Source organism: Nothoprocta perdicaria, unplaced genomic scaffold (assembly GCF_003342845.1).
Source record: "Nothoprocta perdicaria isolate Ctin4 unplaced genomic scaffold, notPer1 scaffold_137, whole genome shotgun sequence".
Lineage (NCBI taxonomy): Eukaryota > Metazoa > Chordata > Aves > Tinamiformes > Tinamidae > Nothoprocta > Nothoprocta perdicaria.
Genome location: NW_020454505.1, coordinates 160,556 through 186,212, shown reverse-complemented (window position 1 = coordinate 186,212; position 25,657 = coordinate 160,556). Strand labels below are relative to the sequence as shown.

The 25,657-nt window shown below is 36.8% G+C and overlaps 1 protein-coding gene across 1 annotated transcript in view; it reads right to left on the bottom strand.

Annotated features, from left to right (window-relative positions):
* TRPC4 (transient receptor potential cation channel subfamily C member 4) overlaps positions 1-25,657 on the bottom strand; it is a 120,848-nt gene that overhangs the window by 24,296 nt on the left and 70,895 nt on the right. Inside the window, exons 4-5 of the mRNA XM_026033939.1 lie at positions 15,379-15,715; positions 31-170 (exon numbers count right to left, since the gene is read on the bottom strand). Coding sequence (XP_025889724.1) covers positions 31-170; positions 15,379-15,715 — 477 coding nt within the window. The remainder of the gene's footprint in view (positions 1-30; positions 171-15,378; positions 15,716-25,657) is intronic.

The following is a 25,657-nucleotide window of genomic DNA, read 5'->3' as shown; positions in this document are numbered from 1 at the left end:
ATGTTTAATACTTATCTGAAAATAAATTACCTTTGAAAATGCAACAATTTTCAAGGAGATTGTTGCTAAGTATAAGGAGTTCATTACAAAGTCCATGAGGTTCCACCAATCATGAATGTAGTCCTGAAGTCCACCATCCCACATCTGTTTAATTTCACCCCAGATAAAACCTGCAAATAGAATATAATTCATTAAGCATGAATGTTAACAACAGCATAAAAAGTCTWTAACTATCCTAAACATTATCTCACAATTGATTTGGTTTCTTTACATTAACTATAAAGGGAAGACACATGAGTGGTCCAAGTTGCACTTAGGTGAAAGCTTACTTTTCTATTAATATTTCCAAGCTAAGTTGTCAGTCTTCTGCACATGTAGGGGCTATTTGTTTGGCTTCCTTTGATCTTTTTCACATCCTAATAAGTATAAAAAGGGTCTCCAAACCATTCAGCACTGCCAACTTAGCCTTTGGATTTCTGCTCCAGTGTAATTCAAGCTGAAATCTTCATGACTGCAGGAATCAAGCCAACTCATCATTTGTTTCAATTGGAACCAGCAGTTAGGATGAGAATTTCTATCATCAATTTAAAGCTAAAATCTCCTTTCTCATAGGAAAGGCCAGTGTCTTCAGCAAAATATTTTTGATCATTCCTTTCCTTTGGGTCCTGGAAGAATTGAACCTGTTTTCAGGTGTGCAGAGCACATATTGCGCTGGACAGAAAGTGGTATAGGAATATTCAGCCTCGGTTGGAAATACTGCAAGTTGTCTGACATGAGCTCAGTTTAGCAGCTCCTGAGACAATTGTGTGGAGACTCTTTTTATGCTCTGAACAGGACAGGTCACATTATTGTATAATATGGAATATAAAAACACACAAACAACAATGGAACATTTAGATACACTCTGTGTTTGTGTGTGTATAAATATATATACATATACACATACAGAGTTTTCTTAGTTAGCAATGCCAATGGCACTCTTACATTTTTCACAGTTACTTTTAAAAATTTCTTTCTTTTTACTCAAAATAGATGCAACATTTATGGCAAAAGAGATCACTTCTCACCTCTGAAGGCTGAAAARCAATTCAACATGACTTTTCATCACTTGGTTATCATATATTGCTTTAAGAAACATTTACCAGATTTCATACAAGGGCTTATATAGTTCTGTATTGCTATATTGTGGGCTTAGCTTTGAACTGTTACATTTTCACCTCATTATCTTTTAATCGATAGCATAGAAAACTTGCATGTAATCTCAGATATGATCTCTAAAAGGAAATTTCTTTTGTATTTTCGTTTGTGTCAGGTAATATTTGCAGAGGAAGAGGGAKAGGTAAAGTGGAAGGAGTACAGTTTCATTTTGTAGTGTTTTGGCTCACGTCCTGGCTGAAATGAAAGATTCCTTTCCTTACTACCTTGCCCCTGCAGATCTCAGCCACATTTCCACCTTGCTCCTATGTGTTAGCATCAGTAATTATGAGCTTCAGGAGTATCTGAATCATCCAGCTGTTCCAGCACATTATGTTTTAGTAGGGTTCATTTTCAGCTACAAGGACATGCAATTTTTCAGCTGCCTGTAAAGCTGRAGAAACAAATTCTGAAAAGGAGCACGGTGGGAACACATTGAGTAGAAAGTGGGAAAAACCCATTCTGATGTCCAYGTTAGGCTGATTGCAGCTCTACCTTTAAATCAGATCAAACTGGTCAGATAAAACTGATTCACCAAATATAGCACTTTTAAGAGGAAAAAAAAAATTATTTTCCAGCTGCAATCAAGTGTGATGATTCAAAGTAWGAAAAGAACAGAATAGGATTGCATGGTAGGAGCCAATATGCAGTAACACAGTGTCTACTGTTGCTGTTAAACTGCCTAAGTGCCATCATAAAGGGAATACCCATTTGCAGGACCACTCAGTAGGGAGGCTTCTAAATGCCTGACAGTTTTAGCCTTGCATGCAAGAATTAATCATCTACTCTTCAAAGAGCCGATCATTACCAACACATASTATGGACAAGACTAGAGCAGATCTCACAGATTCACAGAATTCACAGAATATTTAAGGCTGGAAGGGACCTCTAGAGATCATCTAGTCCAACCTTCCCGCTCAAGCAGGCACACCTACAGCATGTGGCACAGGGTGGCATCCAGGCGGGTTTTGAAGACCTCCAGAGTAGGAGACTCCACAACCTCCCTGGGCAGCCTGTTCCACTGCTCTGTCACCCTAACAGTAAAGAAGTTGCTCCTCACCTGGAGACGGAACTTCTTATGCTTCAGCTTGTGGCCATTACCCCTCGTCCTATCGCTGGCCACCAGTGAGAACAGCTTGTCCCCTTCCTCCCTGCATTCTCCCTTCCTGAACTTATACATATTAATCATATCCCCTCTGAGCCGTCTCTTCTCCAGAGAAAACAGGCCCAGCTCACTCAGCCTCTCTTCATACGAGAGATGTTCCATTCCCTTAATCATCCTGGTTGCCCTTCTCTGGACCCTCTCYAGAAGCTCCACGTCCYTCCTATACTGGGGWGCCCAGAACTGCMCMCARTACTCCAGGTGCGGCCTCACCAGAGCTGAGYAGAGGGGCAGAATCACCTCCCTTGACCTGCTGGCAACACTCCTCCTGATGCAGGCCAGGATCCCATTGGCCTTCTTGGCCACGAGGGCACACTGCTCACTCATGGTTAACTTAGTGTCAACCAGGACTCCCAGGTCCCTCTCCGTGGAGGTGCTYTCCAGCAGGTCSACCCCTRATCTGTACTGATGCCTGGGGTTATTCCTCCCCAGGKGYMRGACCCTGCACTTGTCCTTATTGAACCTCATGAGGTTCCTCTCTGCCCARCTCTCCAGCCTGTCCAGGTCCCTCTGGATGGCAGCACAGCCCTCCGGAGTGTCGGCCACTCCACCCAGCTTGGTGTCATCTGCAAACTTGCTAAGGGTGCACTCAGTGCCCTCGTCCAGGTCATTGATAAACAAGTTGAACAGCACTGGGCCCAGCACTGACCCCTGGGGGACACCACTGGCCACAGGCCGCCAACTGGACTCGGCCCCATTTATCACCACCCTCTGAGCTCTGCCATCCAGCCAGCCCTCGATCCACCGCACTGTGTACTCGTCTAGTCCACTGTTCCGGAGCTTCCGTATGAGGATGTTATGGGAGACAGTGTCAAAAGCCTTGCTGAAAAGGCTTTTGACACTGTCTGATTCCCTCTCCCTCCTTCAGCCTTCGATGAGCAGGTCATAGACCTGTAAATATGATCTTTTGCTGCACCATTAAAAAATATCCATTCTGTAGGCTGCAATATACTCAATATGTTTCAGACACTGCTCTGAACTACTCCAGCTCAAATCACAGAATAACATACAAAAATAAGCATTATATCACAGTACCCAGAGAGGTGACTTTGAGGAAGCCCAGGGCCAAAGAGCCTAATGGTCCCTAAGCCTCTGTGTTAGAGGCATTTCTGTTTTATTTAATTATATTTTTATTTAATCTTGTTTAATGCATATTTAATATTGCATATATATTTATTTAATATTGCATATTTAGCACTAGGATCTTGGCTCTTGGATGATGACTTTGGCTCAGAAAGCAGAATGTCACTCTCATAGAAAAATTCCCTACTTTAGAAAATAAGAATCCCTGTACACTAAACTGTCTTCTCATTCATCACAGTTAAGCATTCCAATAAAATATGCTTTAAAAATAGAGCAAAAATRAGTGAGGTGATTAATAATACAAATAATTAAGAGAAAAGAGTAACTTCAGGAAATTCTTCTACTGAGATACTCCCATGATTCACAAACTGCCAAAACAGGAACTGACACAACACAGCAGAGCTGTTTTCTCTGTAATGTTGCTCAGCATCATACACTTTGATAGCACCAACTAAAATATAATAGAATTATGTACAGACTAAAAGATAGATGCTTACTAATGCTTCTACATTTGGTCTGGTTTCTACATCAAAAGCCAGACTGWTGTTTCCAGCACTTCCTGGGCTTCAGAAAATGAAAATATAATTGCAGAAGTTGACATCAACAGATAAATACTGACCTATTACATTCCCGTGGAAGACAATATATGGCTGTTGTAAATCTGATAATCATAAATGAGGAACAATTAAACCACACTATCAGTAATGCCAAAATCATCTGGAAATTGGAAGTTCTCAAAGTACGCTTTGATATCTTAATACTGTTGGGTCTCATTTTTTTTATTCTGTCTCAAGAAAATTTTCAGTTTTGTTTTATCAGAGAATTTCTTCTTTTTAACCAAACAATTACTGAAAACTGGAAATCCTACATTTTTGTTGACCATACTAGAAAGCTGACAGTTTAGTTTTTCTTGCCTGCCAAACCATCTAAGTGAAAACTCAAGAGAGAGGCTGGACTCCATAGTACTCCAGAGAACCTGAAGCTGGGCATAATTTGTTTCACTGACTAGTGTAGAAGATTTCTTCCGTTAAGTCTTAATTTTTCATTTCAACAGCTAATACATAGCAAATTCTGTAGATAGGTCATGCAGCAATGCAGTTAATGATGGGATTTCTCTTACCTACTTTTAGTTGTTTGCAATGCAAACAGCTCCATCTGAACTACTCATCCTAGATTGCCCTTTGAGTCAATGGAGAGAGAGAATCAATTATAGAGACTGTCTCAGAAGTAGAGTATGCACTACAGATGTCTACATTTGGTCAGATGAGTCCCAGTCTTGATGTCTGCTCCTTATGCAGGTTAATGAAAGGGCAAATAGAAACTCTTCAGTGAAGCAGAGCTTCATTTAAAAAGTRTTAGTTCACAGAACTCAGTGAGCTTTTAATGAATCCAATACATGAAGCATACTTCTGGAGATTCCCTTGTTTTTAGATAACCTTGTCAGGTGTCTTGATCAAACTTTGRAAAATTCAAGTCTTCACCCCTGGGTAGGAAATCTATGAGCATACTCCTCTTGAAAACTTTCATTACTTTGTGGATGGGAAGTTCTAACCTTGGTTTTAAAGACTCTCAAGGACCCTGCTACTGAGATAGCATTTGGAGCCAGTTTCCGTATCTGCTGATGCTCCTGCTTTGGGTGTCAGCTGATTTGATTTGAGATTTATGTCCCAGAGGAATGGATATTRTATTTATGATGGATACTCAATTCATTCATGCCTAGCAGAACTTTCCATATATGTCAGATATCTAATACTTTTTAAAATGGAAAATATTGGAAAGTACAATGTCCCAAAATGGACTACCAAGATCCACAACTTCAGGGGAAGCCCAAGATGAAAGATGAAGTAAGTCTCTGGAGCTGTCAGGTCTCTACTACTAGGTATCCTGAGTGGTATTTAACTGGAACAAGAGATGCTCAAAAAATGGGAGTTTCTTGAGCCCTGTAAGTTCTCCAAATCTGCCTAGAGCATTATGCTACAACAGTACTCTGAAATCCCAGATGCTTTCTGCAAATTTGAAGACTTCTTGAAGGCCCAATTGAAGGAACTACTCTAAGCAAGGAAGCTCAGTGCTTCCAAGTTACCCCATTTGGGATTAATTTACCGTTTGGAAATTAGTTACCACAGTTACACAGCCAGAGGTCTTAAAATTCTGTTGTAAATCATAACTGTAACAAAGAAGATTTTACAAGAATGAAGGACTGAGAGGAATTAGAGATATCACCTCTTCAGATTTTGACACAAAACATCAAGTTTTTCCTGTTATATTAAYTGGGAAAATTAGGAAAAGCTCAGGATAGTGGAAAGGTTGAACCAAAACCCACCTCTTTGCTGACTCATCTCTGCTGCTTTTATATTTATTTCCTTTCAATATGAAAGAATAAACAGTACTCTTCCACCTTATGGAACATGGACTTAAATTACATAAATTGAAACTGAGATTTTAAATATTTGTTGCTATTGTTTATAACTAGATGTGGAAGAAGTAATCAAATTTATTTCTATCATCTCATTTTGTTTCAAAATGCCTGCCCTTGTGATTACTACTTAAAACATTTCATAGTTTTAATGGTATCTCARGTCAGGGCAGGAATCCCACAGACTGCACGAGGCCCTGTAAATGACAGGTACCACTGGAAACTTTCTTATAGCACTGTGAGGTACTATATAAGCAATTGATCAGTGCAACTAAATCATTTGTCTAGTATAAAAAAAGGAACAAAGTAAATCAGATAAAATATTTTTTGAGAAAAAAGAACCTATGAGTTAAGCATATTTTCATTTTGCAGTAAATGTGTGTGAACTTTGATGAATAATGTTTCTTCTACCAAAACAATCCCTACATATTTTTAAAAATAAGTTTTGCCTAAACCAATGTGTACAGTCAAAATGCTGTCTTACTGAAAAACAGAGACATTAAAATAAGAAGCTTCCTAGAAAAAAATGACATTTTAAAAAATCAAATTTTCATTTAAGTTAGTTCATACTTTCAAAAAGTCAGTCTTAAGTATTGAGTAATACATATTTTATACTACAGATGAACAATGTGTAGATTTGTGTACATACATATACACATTAATATATACACACTGAAAACACTAGCTATTATTTTGTATTTTTGATCTATAGCTATATTGTGTGTGTGTGTGTGTGTGTGTGCATGCACATTTAAGTGTTAAGAATGTTAGTTAAGGCATCAAATGGAACAATGCTTTTAGTAATGCACTTAGATTTCAAAACTGTAATTACAGTCTTGAAATCTTTGGGCATTACACACTGAAATGCCTTTTTAAAAATATGGATATATTTTCTATTCTGTTCATAAAGTAAGACTGAGCTTGCAAACTCACATCTTGCAACTCTGAGAACGAGAACAGCTCAATACTCATAGGAATATTCTGTGTCCTTCTGAATATAGCCTGGGGTTGGACTACAAAATCTCTCCAACCTCTTCCTGATTTGGAGATTCAAAGAGGGCATACATTTATAAGACAAAAAATCCCAGAAACACCTTGACTAGATTTCTCTCCTGTACTCTATCTTGAGCAACTACAAAATTAAATAGATTTTTGGGGGCAGCTGTGGAAATTCATAAAATGTTATTCCATCTTCATAACACAAACATTTGGAAAATTGCCTTCCATTGTTTCTAAATCTAATGATGGTTAATGCCTCCTTGTAAATAATAGTGCCAAGATTTCTCCAAGGCAGGAATACAAAAAAYAGTGTTTTGAACTCTCTTTTTTAAAAAGATTTGTGGATCCCTAGCTAGTTTTGGCCTCACCTTTCCAACAAAAGGTTGTTCGCTCTGCTATTTTTGTTCCTTGCCAGTAAGTGCCAGCAAGAGGCTCCTCAGGGCTAGTCTCTGTGTGCCAAGTTCAACAACAAGCTTTCAGTATGTTTTTTTAAAAGAAAAATTTCACTGAACTGTAAAATCATTCAACTGACAAACTCAGCTTTGCTCTACAATGAGACCTGGAGTTTTTCACAGGTACAACACCTCCAATGAAAAGTGAGACAAGTTGGTAATGATCTAGAGCTCTCTGAAGTGAGGGGAAGTCATCCCAGGGAATTCAAGGGGCACTGGTAAGTCCTGAATATCTCTTCTTTTTTACAGCTGGTTTGATGAACTGAATCTTCTGTCATACCATGCAAAGATCTGGGAGCAATGCTCCAGAGGGACCAACTGTCCCCAACTGTCTTCACAGGATGGTGATACCCCAGTGAGCTAAATCTGGGAATTCATCATTTAAATAATCTGTGCATACAGCTCAACACTGAGAATACTTAATTCATTCTTTCACTTCACTTTCTTATCTGTAAAATTCAACTTAATCCTTTCTTTCACAGGGACTGTGAAGATTAATTTTAGTAATGCCTCTGCAATAGTAGAACAGTGGAAAGGTAAAGACACAATAGAACAATAAAAAGATCAGGAAACTTTTTWTATATATATATAGGGCTGAGAATATTCAGTTCTGATTAAGTACAGCAGTGTGTTTATTCTTGTGCTCAAGAAAAGTCATATTTTTTTGAGAAATACTGATCAGGTGCAAATAAGCCTGGTCTAAGTCATGTTTCTTTTGATTTAAAYGTCTATTCATAAGGAGTAAGCATCTAATTTTGGTGTAAGGGCCTATGGACAGGTATGTAACTACACTACAGTGCAGAAATTCTGCCTATTTTTGATTTTGAATTCTGCTATGCAATAAAATTCCAGGCATAAATCTAGCTAGCCAAAACTACCCTCAGGTATTTTTGCATAGGAATCTATAAATATCTCTTTAGAGAAAAAGTGTATCTTCATTTACTGCTTTTATGTCTCTATTAAGCTCAATAGGTTTACATGAGGAATAGTGCATGCATAATTTTACTCATTATGCTTTTCAATATGCTTCATTGAAGCTGTTCATGGCAGGCATTTATCAATATTGATTTGTTTACTATAGAAATCATTTTCTTGCTTCCACAAAATATTTTCAGAGAGGCTGAGGAGCAAGGTTTGCATCCTAACTATTACCAGAAAGCCTAAGTATAACCAGAACACTCTAATTTATAAATCAATGTGTAGCTTACAGGCACATATTAGACCTTCAGTCTAATACTAATTAATGTGTTGTACGTCTAAATGTGTATTTCTTATCACTCTCAGCAATTATTGCAGTGTCTTAATTTTGTTATAATAAGATAATGAAGATATTTTTGTCATATAGTTAGCAGCAATAAATTACAGTTTTCAAGGATGTCTAAGGCTTAGATCCACAGCAGTCTACAAGACCTGTGGAAACAATAAATGAAACATAGCTGGTCTGTGAAGCACAAGAAGGTCTTATGGCACTGCATAAAAGCTACTGAAGCCCTAGATAGAGCAAATCTGCATTCCCTGTGCTGGTCAGTGTCTGCTGTGCAGTAAGTAAGTCAGGCCTTCCTTACTCTACACTCACTCTGGAMACATCCGTCCCCGGACCTATTGTGTGCTGGCTGGGGAGTTATTTCAGAAAATGCAGGGCCAAGGGAGTTCATATGCCAGGCCCAAGCATTGAGGCAGAGTCAAGTTTGGCTTTCTCGCAGAGGCAGCTCTGTGCAAACTCAGAAGTGATGATGAGAGGTGCAGGAAGCTATGACCTTCCCTGCTCCCTCATCACTAGGCATCATTTGTAGTTCCTAACAGTGAGGAACTCAATGTCATGACTGGGAGCTCAGTCCCATAACGGGATTTAGAAATTGAAATACTCTGTGGGTCAACGACCAAAATTAGGAGCTCGATGTTGAAAGCAGAATTCACAGAACAAGACACTTTAATTCTCCCTAAATCACAAAATTTGAGTTTCAAAGCCTGGTTGATGTCCAGAGTGTATGAATGCTGAGTGTGAGGGCAGCTCGGCCAAGAGAGACAGCAGGAATTGGCAAAAGGAATGAATTTCAAACATGGGCTTTCACTATCACTTAGAAGCCCATCTCAGAACATCAGTTGATGCTGTGAGAAGGTTTCCAAGTCCGAAGTGCCTACCGAGTCTAAGTGCTACAAAAACACTTAGAATATTTTCCCCAAGAGGTGTCCACCTTTGGCAAAGCAGCTTTATGGCTAAAAATAACTTTGAAAGAAGATAGGGCATTCACATACATGAGTCATTTCTTAGCCTTAAAAAATGCCTGAATCTCCATCATTTCTCCAATAAAATCTCCACTGGACAGTGCTAAGGAAGGCACAATGGTGGTGAGGAGAAACACCACCTCTCCTTGCAAAAAAATGGGAGAAAGAGAAACTGAGAGAGAGATGATTAAAGAAGCCACAGAACATCAAATGTCTTTAGACTCTTTGCCGAGGCATCTCCTAGGAAGCACAGAATCACACAGAATCACAGAATCACAGAAGGTTGGAAGGGACCTCTAGAGATCATCTAGTCCAACCTTCCTGCTCAAGCAGGCACACCTAGAGCATGTGGCACAGGGCGGCATCCAGGCGGGCATCCAGGCATCCAGGCACACCTTTTTCTATCTTTTTTATCTGTTAAGTTATATGATTGTAATGTGAAAATGTGAAATATTCCAATACTAACAGAACAAGCGCAACGGTTCTCAATTGAAAACAGGCCTGAGATGAAAACAATTTATGAGGGCTTGCCAAAATCTGATTCCAACAGTAAAATATTCTGGCTGTATTAAAACATCTTATTCAGTGGAATACTTGCCTATATATGATCTTTTTATATCATCTCTTGTAAAAGCGAGTGCTTGTTTGCAGTTCTAAGACAATGCCTGTGGCATGGAAGCTTGCCATAGCTAGTGAACGCGTATTAAAAAATAGTATTCAAACAGTCATTGTTAAAGAAGGGAATTCCATTTACTTTCCATACTCTATACACCATAAAAGGCCAATAAAGATCAGGCCAGAGCAATGATCCACCTAGTCTAAGTCCTAAATCAACTTCAGTTAATACTGAATGCTTAGGTAGGATTTGAGGACGTAAGGAAAAAAAAGAAAAAGAAAAAAAAAAATTAAGGGCTCTTCCAACTTCCAGGTTTGCTTATCTTAGGAACTGGCTAAACAAGGACACTGTGGATTGCATCCAGTTGCTGAAGCACAGCCTGCAGTTTCATTTTAGCGGAAAGACACACTTCCAAAAGCTTTTCATATTTAGAGCAGAGTTTTACAATAATAGCAAAAACACATTAAGGCCACCCATATTGCATTGGAGGTCATGACACTAATGGAAGAGTTTTCCAAAAGAAAAATTCTCCTTTTTTTTTTTTTGTAATAATCAAAATAAATATTTTTCTTTGGCCTAATTTTGGGAAATGGCAGGATTATACAGATATTTTAAACAGACAAATCTATTAGCCAACAGCATCAACAACAAAGGAATAAAATCATCTACATAGAAACTGCTCATCTAAAATATTTAAAATTTGATAAAGGTATAAGCAACTTGAGTGGAAATTCCTGTTAAGGCAAGTTTCAGGCAGTTCTGGCAACAAGTAGCTCTCCTGATAATTAAATGAACATGTGAGTCCAGTTTTGGGAATCACAATAACAATAATAATAATAAAAGATATTAATCAACTGGAGTGAATTTAGGGGAAGGCCATCAAGCTGATGAGGGTGCTGAAGCAAATGCTTCACCAGGAAGGAGCTTGGCTTGTTCAGCCTACAGAAGTGAAGACTAACARGGGTCTGTGAACTCTTGTCCTTCACTAATGAAAATGAAGGTTATGAGTAGATCAAGTCAGACTTGTCTCAGAAGTTCAGAGTAGAAGGATAAAAGGTAATGATCATGAGACAGAACATGAGAAATTACAATTGGACACCAGGAAAAAAAAATGATTCACAAGTAGCTACTCACCAGCACAGGTTACTGAAAAGTGCTGTGCAACCTCCAACCTTGGAGATTTTCAAAACTTGACTGGACCAGAGCCTGAGCCACCAGATCTGTCTTTGAAGTTAGCCTCTGCTGAGCAGTTGGTTAGATTAGGTGGCCTTAAGTAGTCATTATGTGCATTATTTTCCTTTCTGGCTGAAGCTGTGTTCCAGCTTTGTCTAGACTTACTTTCCTCCACTACACTGTATTTGCTTATGTACTAATTTATCACATTGGGCATATTGTCCTGTATCTCTGCTCCTGGAAAAAATTTGATTAGTACTAACTATTCATGTTTTTACACAAGGCTTTCTTGACCAAATATAGCTTATATTGTAGAGTGTGTTTGCTGTATCTATGCACACATCATTCTAAAGTGTCATGCTGTGCTATCATTTTAGACATGCTTTTTGCTCTGTGTGAACAAGAATGTAYTATCCCATATATTCTACTTAGACGCTTTTTGACCACAAATACATGCAGTTTTCACTGCATATCTACATTCTCTATAGATTCACATACTCCAATAATTTGCATAAAACATTCTGATGGAAAGAAAATAGAGAACACATTGTTAAAAAGAAATCYGTTAAGAGTGCATTCCTTTCCCAGGCAATATTCTGAACAACATAATTACGATCAACATTTAAAGATGCCCATAAAAGAGCATAAATCTCATCAAAACAAATTTGCCCCAAAATGTCCTTTGCTACAGCCACCCTGAGCAACCAACAAAAGAGCTTTTTAACCACATCTGTTGAACATCAAGACAATGAAACTGGTTGTCAGCTTCCTCAACTGGCCTTGGTAGCATTCCCTGATGAGCTGACTGTCCACTAAGATAAATTTCAGTGTGGACACTGCTACGTAGGAGGCTAGCATTTAAGGCAAACTGGAACAGTTATGGTAAGTCTATGAGAATTAACATGATCTTCATGAGACCTACAGTCAAGGCCCACAGAGGGTGAGGATGGGTCTTTTTTCACTTCCTGTTTGCATCACTGTTTTCATGCTAAAAGATCACTCAGGAACTGACTGGTGGAAAATATTGTTCTTCCTCACTTGTGCCAGGAGATATTTCCACAATTGTTTCTTAAAGCTATACTRTTAGTCTTGTTATACTTATTATTCCACAAATAATCACAAGTTGCAATACCATTTGTGCAATCATCTAACTGTGTAAAAGAAAAAGAAATTCAAAAGTTTCCTTAARTGACTTTTTAAAATATCAGATTGAGAGTCTCCATGGAAATGTAAGTCCAATGCAGGTTTTTCCCTTGAGGTTCCTACTCTAATGACACTTTTAATATGTGATAATTATGCATATTCACACTCCTATTACATAGTAGTAGGCAAATGCTAATTACTGTTTGATTTCTGGAGAGCTTAGATAGTTATGGACAATCTTGAAACTTCTTAAATTCTATGAGGTATATGTGTGCTGAAATTCATGTTGAAGAGAAGCCTGGAAGATGTAACTCCTCTTTCGCTATTCAGATTAAGAAAGACAGCAATTAAAATGCAAATTACATGCATAGCTATTTTAATGAAGGGAAGAAAAACAATTATATTGTTTAATATGTTAATAGCTTTGAGGTGTGGTAGCTGCTTCAAGATAACCTTTGCTTTGAAAAAAGATTTTACTTGGTTGCATTCCCAATTTCTGAGTGAAACTATAACCCTAGAGCTGCATTAGTTTTGTCCCACAATTCAACACTTAGGCTCCCTTTTGTAATTCAATACTACATTTATTGTTTTTAAGGATATTGCTTAACTAAATAGTATATATCGATGAGATAATAGGTTAAACTGCAGCTACTCTTAGCTTATTGGTTATGACCTGATAAAACTTAGTTTATTAACGGAGAGTTAGACATATACTTCGTACATATGTTAAAATGAACAGGCMGTAGTGACATAACATGATTATATGAGGCTACACTGCAAGTACTAATACTCTTTTGGTCATTGCAATTGTCAGGGTCAACAGCTCTTTCTAGCAAGTGTTTTGGGATGTGGGGTTACTTAAAGCCTTATCCRGCCAGTGTTAATGTTTGAGTGGCTAGGGAGGATTGTCTCGTCATTTTTTTTTTCCTAGGGAGGATTTCTCCAGCTAAATATTAAATTTTACATTTGCCTTTAGTTAAAACTAGCTAAATRTCTTTCTAAAATCTTTATTTTTTGGACTTCTGTTTTTTTTAAAAAGGTTAATGATACAAGTCACTTTAGAGTGTCAAGGGTCTGTGTGTCACATACCCAAAGTATCACAGGATACTGTGAAAGCCACATAGATGTTCACTACCTGGTAGTTTGGAATGCCAGAAAGCAAAGCTGCTACTTTCACTGCTAGGTGCAGGAGAGTGAAGAACAGAAACCCGCTCTGCTCCAGTATTGGAACATTTATTTCTAAGGATGCAATGTATCAAACAAATGGGCCTTATACTGGTTCCTTATTTCATGACAGTACATAACTGGACTTTTTTTTTTTTTTTCTCTGTGAAATATTTTTTGATATTTAAAAGTGATTTCATTTACTGCTCAAGCTGGCATGTCAGTATGAAATGTGCTCTAACCGGCCTGCCAGATTAATCCTTTTCAATAATAACACTAGATATTGTTTTCTTAATGTTGGCAGCAATATTTTCCTCRCAAAGGATGCCTTGCAGTGAAGGCTGGCAATGAGGACTGTGTTATGCTGTGCTATTGTGGGAAAAATCCCAGAAGGCAGTTCATTTATGAAAGCCAAATCCTTTTGAGAGCTTCCCAGCAAGTAAGAGTACAGACATAGGGTTTTAGGTCATGCAGACTTGCTAAGTGAAAGACAGATGTAGTCCTACATCCTGCTTTGTCTCTACAGAGGAATATATAGCAAARAGTCACTGACTCACTCTCCTCTGGAATATCAGGCACTGCCAATTAGTGTATTATAAATTCATGTAAATTATAAATTCAACAGTATAAATTATATCATAGATGATGCCAAGAGCCTTGTCAGCTCGGTTGTTCTAAAAAAAGCCAGGTGTTTAAGAAAAGTCATGAAAGTGTAAAGAAGAGGCATCTTAATGTGAAGCTAACAGTGTTAAAAGCCCATTAGAATGTTTCAAAAAAAATTCAAAAATATATGAACTTGCCGATGTGATGGCAATTTGAATGAAGATATCGAATTTAAATTTGTATGATTAAACCGATCACATCCTTCTTTGTATAATTTCATCTTAGTCCACACCAGGTATATTTGGCTAACTTGGTTAGGGAACAACATACATAGAATGAAATGCAGAACACAGAAACAGGCCAAGAGAGATACCATCTGGCAAGGAGAACAGGCAAGGACAGAGAGGATGGAGGGTGGTGTAGTCTCGTACGACAGAGCAGACRCAGTCAGATATTCAAAGTTTACATGACTCAAACAAAACAGGATTTCAATAAACTCAAATTGAAATATCCAGGCAGAGGGGTAATCTTTCCCCCTCTTTGGAAAATCCTAAGGGATTTTCTCATTCCTTCTGATGAAGTTTCATCAGTTCCTTTTGATGAACTTCTGTTTGAAGTTGCTTGACCAGTCCTCGTCAATGATTTTTTCACAGAAAACATCTCTGGGTGCATATTTTAGTGAAAATATGCACTGTATCAACACTATTTGTGATAAGTGGATCTATGATATTAGAAACATGTTTTACCTTCATTAATAACCAAGATTGTTTATGTTATGTTAACTATTATGCAGTTAACACTCTGCAAATGTCCCTCATTCTATTGCATGGAAATAACAATCTCTGTACTGAAGGCAACAGATATTAAAAGATTATCAATATTTATGTTTTTATGTTTCAGGGCACAACTTAATCACCAGGTACCTCTGATGTCTTTTTCTTTCTCTCAGCATAATGTATCAGAAATACTACTGGGTGGCTAGACTTTGGATCTTTAAGCTCTACCTGAGTAGTCCACTACTCTCCCTAGGTTTTGGAGTGTAGGACAGTACTATGTGGTTCAATGTATCTTCCTATCTTAGAAATGCTTGGTAGAATTGCAGGGGTCAAAACATTTTTCATTGTATTTTCTTTAGTTATACATTTACCCAGGACCCACGGTAATATCATCCACTCGACGATGGTTGGTGGTGGTCCTTGCATGTTCAAGTCAGATCTGTCAATATGCTGAGAGGCAAGCAACAGCAGGAACAGAAAAGTCAAGTAGGATGCAGTATGGCAGATAAATTTGATAAATGGCTTTCTGATGAACAGCCCTAATGGGCTTTTGGGAGCTATCAGGTAGCACACAGAAAAGACTGGGAAAAGGAGTCCTATCACAACACATGTCATCATCTTCACGGCCCAGTGTCGCCTCCTCCATCCAGGGAACTCATCATACCAGCGGGACGCAAGCAGCTGCTGGCAGTTGGGCTGGGCAACAAACTATGAAGAGAAGAAATAAAGGAAGACAGTTATTTCTGTACTACTGTTATTAACTTATTTCCATTCTACATTGGTTGTAGGCCTTTACAGTAAGTCACCTTGGGGTACACCTAAAAAAAAAATCCACAGAATGTGCAAATATACTAAAACTGGTAATATCAGTAAGGAAGGACTGGGTCAGATTGCCCTTCTTTGAGTGAGAAAAGCAGAGTATGAACCCCCTGAAATTGACATCTGCAAAAAATACTTCCATTATTCACCCAGCAACACTAGTGCAGAATTTGCAGAACACCAGGTGAAAGTTATTATAAAAATGAAAAGCATGATGTTTGTTACAAAAGCATAATTGAGCCCTGCAAACAGTGAAACTCAATTTCATGGCCAAAAATGAGCTATCCTCAGTATGTTCCCTGTTAATTCTCTAAAAAACAGGTTTACATACTTGAATAAAAAACAAAACTCTTACAGAATATTATATAATGCTTGCACAATATGAACTAGGCATTAATATTTCCAGTGCTATTTTGCTTCACTAATATTTGTCAGGTTATATATTTATCCTGTACAATATTTTGTGGTCTCTCTGTTCTTCATGATTTAGTTCCAACCGCAAAAATATTATCCTTTAAAATGATATAAAAAAATAAAGTCAATAAATATTTCACATTTTTCATTTATTTTTTGAAAGAGTGTTAGGCATATTCCAAGCTTTTTAGTTATAATTTTATTCGTTCACTTGTTCCTGTTTTTCCTAATTTTTTTTTTTTTACAAAGGAGACACAGAGTAGCAGGACATAGAGCGCTTGAGATAAGATAAGAAAGAAACAACATGCAATCAAAGAAGGCAGATAGTTGTCTCTTTTTTTAGAGAACAGAAGGAAAATAAACATTTTTTCTTCTCATATTACACACATCCATGCATTGGATGGAATCAATAGTTAGAATTAATACAACTACACAGGAACTTACTAGACTTACTAAATAATAAAATAGTTAATTTGCTCTGAAAATTTGATTTGAATTTGAATCCTAATCACACACATACATTGTTTTGAGAACATTTATAAGCACAGAGATCAAGTTCTTATTTGAGATGAGTGATAGGTAACTTCTGAAACAGTTCCTGAAATGCCTGGGACTCCTACCAGGAGAAATGTTATTTAGTCTGGAACTAAATGAAAGTCAGCATGCATCTTTCTATACATGTCTGGATCTTGTCAGAAAATCTTAACCTAAGACAAATTCATACCTGATGTATTTTAATGAAATGACTGAAACATTTGCTTATCACTAAAGCTGACCCCAACTGTTGTGAAAGAAAAGAAAATCTACTCATACTGCAAGAATCTTGAAAACAACCTTAAAGAAGAGCAATATAATGTTTTCTTCCATTAGGAAAAATGCATTTGTAAGGTTTCAAAATACTCCTTTCAAGATACAAATGTCTGGAATAATACTGCCCTCAATTAGAGCAGATGGTTTCTAGGTTGAACAAGTTTAACTCACGGACTAGATACCTAGATTAAATATTTTACTCTTTTTTTCCTAGCATCCAAAAGATCCATGTTTGTTCCTCTTCTTCGTAACACTGTTCTAATACCTATCCTCTTATCTTCTAAAAACAGACTTCCCAAGTCTTGCTTCTGTTCACTTCCTCAACACTTTGGGGCTGCTGTCAATTTTGTGGATCCATATGAAGGAACAATTCTCCTAGTGGATATCCTAAAGACTAGTGCTAGAAGTAGGCAGATCAATCCTTGTCAAGTACAGCTTAAAAGAAATGACCCTTGCTGCAACTTAGAGGAAATGGTGTGAAAGGAGGATTTCTAGCATCCACCAGTACTGGTTTGCTCTGGAGCTGGGTAGACTACAGCAGTTGGAGAGGTAACTTGGGCTGCTGAGATTATAAAGAGMACTTATTGCTGATGCTCTTTATTCAGCCCTTTCATGCAGTTGGGAGAAAATGCTTGCTGACAGCTCTGTCAGGATTTAGTTTTAATCTTTAAACAGATAAAATGTAAAACATACATAAGGAGGTACAAACAAAGAATTTCTGAGCAAGCGTGAAATACTGTTTTTTCTTTCCTAGAACCCCAAATTGACCCTGTTCTGCTCTGACTCTGCTACAATGACAGGACATATGTAAGCTACAAGGCAGGTTTTCTGAACACTGAAAGGTTTTCTTCAGTTCAGAAAATTGTGAAAGCATAATTACCAAAGAGTAAGTTTTTCATATTAGATAAAATTGTGAAAGCATAATTGCCAACGAGTAAGTTTTTCATATTAGATTTTTTTTTTTTTTTAAATAGTTCTCATGCTTTTCTTCAAATTGCGGCTGTTACAATGTGGCAGGACAGACAATATTAGTTAGATCCTTTGACTATAGAGGAAAACTARCTTAAATGATTTTAATTTATTACAGATAATTCTCACCCTAACTCTCATTATGGAAGTTGTTCTAGTAGTGCAGGCAAGAATCTGTAAAAAAAACGATTAAGTGGTGTCTGCAGATGATACACAGCCTTTCTAAAAGATCCAAATACCCAGTTTCTTTCTTTTTTTTTTTTTTTTTTTTTTTTTTTATAACAGCATTGGCAAGACTAATGAACAATTTCCTGAAGCAACAAATCACAATCTCTTCACTGTAGCCTCTCTTTTATATATGTACACACTACGTAAATATAGAGATATTTAAGATATGTGTGTATATATATACATTTGGATGTATACATGCTAAAATACCCATATATATACCCACTTGGATGATCATATGCTAAAACTAATTACACATGTCTCTGGTGAACAAATAATTTAAAGATAATTTTACACAAATATTTTATAACCATCAGAAACAGAAATATGCTGTGACATTATTTTCCAAGTTCTGCTTTGTCCCTGCCAATATATTTTCATAGTGGTATATTTCTTCTTCCTTAACTGGAGATTTTACATTCTGAGGTATTTAAAGTATCTTTTGTACTTCTAGAATAACATTGTATGTTATTTGACTTTGACATTGTCTCCACATAATTAGCAATCAGCATGTTTTTATTTTCACATTACAATGGCTTCGACTAGCTTCCAGCAGTTTTTAATTATGTGAGAGATTTTTCTGTAATGATTATTCCTGAATGAACATCTTCAGATCCTTCAGAGAGCCCACCCTTCTGAAAATGTTTTTATATTAATTCCCTAACTACTGGGAATTAGTTCTTCCCTGAGACTGGTGAAAAACAGAAACTATTTACTGTATCAAGAACCTGGTGTAAGTAATAGTAGTGTCTGATTGAGTGATAATCAAACATACTCACATCCTGAATTTAATTTTTATTGCTGATAGAATCTGATCTATAATTTTCTATAATATTGTAGTCAATAGAAATCATAAAGAGAAAATATTCTTTTTAAGTACAGATTGTCTTTTTTACAAAGAATATATTTTGCATCAATCAATAATCTTTGTAGTATGCTAATATCCTGAAGTACGTATTTCATTGTTTTACAAACTAAACAAAGACATTAAAACCCATAAATAATAGAGCATTCATTTTTACATTTATGAAGCAGCCTAATAAAATCCAAGATCCAGTTTAAATTCTCATTCTGAGCTCAAGRTCATTTAGTGTATATAATACTAAATATAGAAAAGAGAGGAAGCAAAATTTAATGATCATCATAAAATTTTTCAGTGATATTTTTTACAAAATCATGGCTTGGATTCTGTGCTATGCTCCTTACCACTATGATTCCAGCCAAACTGGTAAGAAATGTTAGCACTGAGCACTACTTCATCACACACATTTTTCAATGGTTATTCTAYAGTTCAGTACAAATCAAACTCACTKTTTTTTTTCTCTCTCTCTAAAACATTTTTATCATATTTTATATTTTTTGCCAGATCCTTTATGAAATCTCAGGCTTTTCTAATCATTTTAACTTTAAATTTAGATGTCAGAATTCTCTGTCCACTAGTAGGGAAAAGTATATTTGCTTGGCACTAATGACAGTTTCAGGTCCAGTCTTGTTAAACAGATTCTTGTTCTCTGTAGACTTTTCATGCTCTAGAGATGTCACTACATCTTCAGTATGTGATTTCTTTATATCTTCCTCTAAAGATTATATTTGTCACCTTAGGCACTATCTGTAGGAGGACTAATTCATTGAGGTAAACAATATTTAATTGCAGTTTAAGTGCTTTAACTTGGTTGACTGGATCAGCATTACATTTTCCTTTCCAAAAGCTGGTGACCATGTTCTGGACTGTTGAGTATATATATATGGCCTATTTTGTGCCTCAGGCCAGAAGCCCCAGTTCCTGAACCAATTACTCTGAATCTTCCCATGCCCATCCTGTTCAAGTCTAGTGCCATCTGGAGCAGATTAGCACTATGATTATGATTTTAGTAGGATGCAGACCACCAGGTCATCTTCCTTCTGTTCAGCCTGAGGCTTCATCAGTAAGGGAACCAGCTAGCATGCTTGAGATCAGAGCAATAAGCAAACCAAATCATATATTGTTAGGACAGTCAGATACAGATTAGCTCTCTAGAGCAAAACAAATTCACAAAATAAATGCTTTCATCATAAAATCTAGAGTTCACACTCTTGTCACCAAGATTAAAATAAAATTCTCTTTTTTATTATCATTACAATTGTCCTAATGCTTAACATAGAGTATTAGGAGGAAGAAAACAAAGAAGATGAAAAATTAATAGTGAAGACTTTAAGTGTTTCCTTGAAAGGATTAATGAATATTATTATATAAAGAGAAAGCAATTTTTAATTTGAACATTTTGAATTTCCTTTCAGCTATATCAACACATGCATAGGCTCTTCGTTTCATTCATTGCTACTGCTCAGTAAAATGAATCAACACACACAAAATTATTAAATATCTATTAAATAGGTCAAAACTTATCTATATGTCAGTGATCTGATTAATGGCTTAGGAAAGGCAATAGACACTGAAAATAGAATGTAGCTCTTAGATAGCAGTTATGTATAGAGAGCTTTGATTGACTTCCCTGTGGTACAGTGAATCTGCTAGTGGCTTGGGGATGACTGTATAAACTTTGATGTTGGTACTTCAGTGTACTTACATCTAGTTTCAATTTAGTGCAAGTATTAGGCTTATCATAATTCAAAATATTTTTGTAGGAAAAAAAAAATCTGCAGGCATAATATGATTTTTGTGTGTGTGCCGGTTGCCTCTGATTGTTGTTTTGTTACAGATAGCTGGTGTATTTCTCTACACAGCAAATTAGGAAATGAGACTAATACTTATATGTAAAGTCTTGTACATGGGACAGAGTAACTTTACAGTGGTACAGGCAGGGACTGACTTTCCAGGGAGCGGCTTTGAAGAGCAGACCTGGTGGCACTATTGAACAACTAGTCAACATGAGTGGACCCAGGCAGTGTATATTGGGTTATGATGGTAAAGGGGTAGTCAGTTGGTCAAGGAAAACAGTCAATGACCTCTGTCTGGCACTTACGAAACTACATCTGCTGTATTGTGTCCAGTTTTGGGTTCTCTACCCCCTCCAAACAAGAGACATCTGCAGAATGGGAGCAGTCCAACAGGGCACTTCCAAGGAGCTATGGGGCTGAAATAGGCAGGAAGAAAAATAGGCAGGAAGAAAAAAAAAAGTGTTGACTGTGCTCAGGATGAAAAAGAGAATAATAATAGGAGTGTGTTTGTGTGTGGGGGCAACAAATACTGTCTCCCACTAATGTAAAGACAGTAAAAGGTAGAAGAATCCTTCTCTCAGGAATGCACAATGAAGGGAAGAGAATGGTTGTAAGCTGCAGTAAGGGAAGTTCTGGTTGATATATGGAAAATATTCTTCCTGAAGAGAGTGTTTAAGCACTGGCAAAGGCTGCCCATGGAGATCCAGCATCTCCAGAGTTGGAAATTTTCAAAGCTTGACTGAAAAAGTTCCTAAGCAACCTTGATTTAACTTTGATTTTACCTCTGTTTTGAGCAGAGGTAACAGATAATCTTGAGATGTATCTTCCACCCAAATATTTTGATTTCATCTTATATATACTACTGCATTAAGCTTTACAGGATCTTTTCTGGAAACAAAATTCTTAGCAAGTACCAGGGTAACTGGATTTATAGGTTGAATGTATTTAATTAGGGCTGAATCACTTTCCTGGGAAGAGTAGTAGAAACCTAGTTCTTTTTCACAACTTCGTATTCCCTTTGAACAGAGGCAGAGTCTGCCTACTTCATATTATTGGGAGTATTATTGCCAAATAAATAAAACTGCTTCAGCTATTGTAAACATCTATACTGGAATGATCTGTGCATCTTGTGGAAGAAAAAAAAATAACAGGCAAAATATTTGCTTAGTTCTCTCTCACTTCAATCCTATTATTCCTGAAGATGTCTTCAGATACCTCTGAGAGTAAAAACCTGCTCTCTGTACTAATAGTCTATACAAAATAAATTAACCACTAAGATAACAGACATTATTTGTTATTCTCAATAACAAAATAGAACACTTACAATCCACAAAGTGTATGTTTCTTTTTATAGACTGAAAGTAGTATATATGCTATGTGGGTTTTTTTGTTATTAAAACAGGTAGAAATAGCACGCACTCTTCATCGCATATACTTCATATACATCGTGCTATTCCCTCAAACTTTTTTTTGGAAGAAATAGCCAGTTGCACAAATAATTTCCTGTCAGCTGGTGACAATTAACAGAAACAAATTCTGAACCAATCTGTAATTACCAGTAACATGTCTCCTACCTCCAAGCTATTTTTATCTCATATATTAGAAAGGTTTCTGTGCATTAGCTGGTCAACTAAAAGGAGTTAGGATTTGAGTTAATTGCAATTCCACTCAATGATGAAATCAAGGAAAACCATCATATCTATCATGTTGTTTATCAGCTTTTCACAGCTGCTACATTTACAGAATGAAAAACTACAAATCAATCAAACAGCTTCCTAAAGTTCATGAGGTAGGGTGTAAATATCTGGAAAGCAACTGAAACACAGAAAGCAGTGTGAGCTTCATGAGAAAAAAAAATATCTGGGAATAGCTTTGAGTGAGTGAAGGGTAGGAAATGGTTTGAAAAGTTAGGTACCTCTTCTGGGTAATACTTGTTTATCTGAATATGTCTACATGTATCCCTATTTATGTATTTTGCTGTAGGGGCCAAAAGCAGGCAGGGATGCATCCTTAGCTTCATTTTCCATTTTGGACATCCTTTCAGATCTGTGCAGCATAAAGATAATTCTAGGAAACACAACTGTATTATTATTATTATTATTATTATTATTATTATTATTATTATTATTATTATTATTATTATTATTATTATTATTATTATTATTATTATGTGTTTTTTTTCTGTCATCTCCTTTACTCCCTTCTTAGGCTCTTTACCTGTCTGTGCAGAGACATACTTCTTGGATATGCACAATTCCTGTTATTGAATTCAAGCGTATGTTGTTTTAGCCAAATCATGAGATCCAGCAATGAATCATGTTGAACTCCAAGGTTTCCCACTTTCTTTAAAAGCGGCTGTTTACTGTGTCAAGCTTCTGTGGAATTGAAGATGCCAAAGGTCCCTGCAGTCAGTGCAAATCCATCTCTTGGAAAGCATACTACTTATTTGAAGGCTGATTGGATAGAGAATTTAGACATCATAGAAAAACAAAAACAAAGATTGATTATAAAATTAATTAAATAAAGCAAAAAGCTGCATACTTTCTCTTGAAAATCCGCTATTAACATGTTGTAGCAAGATCTGGCTTTGTAGTTTCATTAATACACAGAAACAGACTGTATATGGTCACTCAATCTGCTTTTCTTTCTTTTCAGATGCTTTTTATCCTTTACTCATTCTTCTTATTTAACTTGACCATGTGTTTATTTGAGAATGTTAAATGTAGAGGAATCAAATTAATCACCTAGTTAGTGCCTAAAGACTAAGCTAAAGTGATAGGTCTTTGGCAGTGACATGCAGGGAGCATTATTCTGAGACCATTTGCAGAAGAAACGCATGTTTCATGGTGAGTTTATAGCAGATGTAGGAATTATATCTGTCAGTTCTGCAAGTGTTGCATTCATGAAACCTTCCTTCTGGTTTTCTGAGATGATGGGTTTTAATTAATTTATTATGTGTGCAATTCAACTGTCTTCCAGTTTTGCCTTATGTAAGTTTAGAGGAACCGTTCTTGGATGGCCAGCTGACAGCAGCCACGTGTGCAGCTTCTGTGGTTTAAACATAGAACTGAATCTTGGAAAGGATTACTGGGATTATAATTGCTCAGTCAAATGCCCTGCTCTCCAAAAGCTTCTTTACATTTGGGACAGGTTGCAGTTCAAGAAATTATCCTTCTCCTGTGAACAAATCTAAGAAATACTGTCCTGTCTTTTGAACTTACTCATAATGGGTATCTACTGTAGCTGGTAATAAAATCCTTTGTACAAGGCATCTGCATTTTTCTGCATTTTCTTATGAAGCTCTGCTATTTACGGTTAAGAATAGGAATTGGTACCAACAAAAATGCTGGAGCTACTTTCAGTGTTCTCAGCACTTAAAGACATCTGAACATTTTTGGTTTCTTTGATGGTGTAAGATCAGGAGAAAAAAAAAAAAGAAGAAGAATCAATAAAAAGTCTGCTTTACTTGCACTTTTACATATGTGTCATTTTTAGGGATGTTCAGTCTACATCTACACTGAGAAAAGAAAGTTGAAATGAGCTGGGCACTGGCACGCAGTCATCCACACTATCTATTTGCTATTCTCGTTTTTTTGCTACTTACTGCTTTTCCATTTACGAGGCTTCTCCAGGAGGCTCTGCGCAAATCTGCAGCTCACTCCAGCCAGTTGCAATTTGAATCCTTTAGTGACATCTGGTCTCAGGGCCAGGATACAGACCTTGGTTTGCTTTTATCAGTAGTACAAACTCTCAAAGACTAGTTCCTTGGACAAGGTTTTACTCATTTATGTGATATGTTGCAGTGTTAGACTGGCTTTTCTAAAATTGATTGCAGACCCATAAAACCTTACAACTCAGAAGGCACAGATACTTTTGCTTGTCGAGCTTCCACAGTTATTTCTTATGAAGATGTGAAAGAATACATTGGATTATAGTTCCAGGCAGAAAAACGTATTTTATTTAAAAACGTGTAAGAAGCTGACCATTTGCAAAAAGTGAAGAAGGTGGAATAGGCCTATTGTGTATACGGAATGGCATAAGCAAATGCTATATTTTGGTTCCTGAGGATTTGAGGACACATTCTTCCTTGAGAAATGAAACAGACTGCTCACCAGCAGAGAAATGTACACCACAGGCTCCTGTCACTGCCTGCATGATGGCACATCCATCTCATGCTCCAGCAAGTCAGAAAGTGTATGGTTCTCAGAAACAGCTGATATTTAACCCTTGTGAAATACAGGTCACTGGTACTCTGAAGGAATATTCACTTTCATTTCCTTTGCACTTGCCTTTTGTCCTACAGCTGGTATAACCTGATCATACACATGAAATTGGTTTACTAACCTGAAACTGATTCTAAACTAAAGTAGTTATAATGAATGATAAGGGAACTTAATGTATAGTAAAAGATAAGTAAATAGCTAATAAAATATCCCAAGCAAATTGGGAAAAAATGAAGTAATAATAAGAAGTGAAATTTTGGATATATTGTATGTGTACCCTTTCCATCCCCTGTCCATGAGCACAACATAGAGACTGTAAGGAAATAAGCCAGGAGGATGCTTGCCTTGACCTGTTGGCAGCCTTGGTGATGCCTCCTGAATTAGAGCACTTCTTGGGGGCTATCTTTCTTCACAGCATTCATCCTGCAGCTGTAGAGGCCTAATACTAATCCCACCAAATACTGCAATACAGGAAACAAGATCTCTTCCTCAYCGAACGCTCCTAAATTTACTCCCTAAATTCCACCTT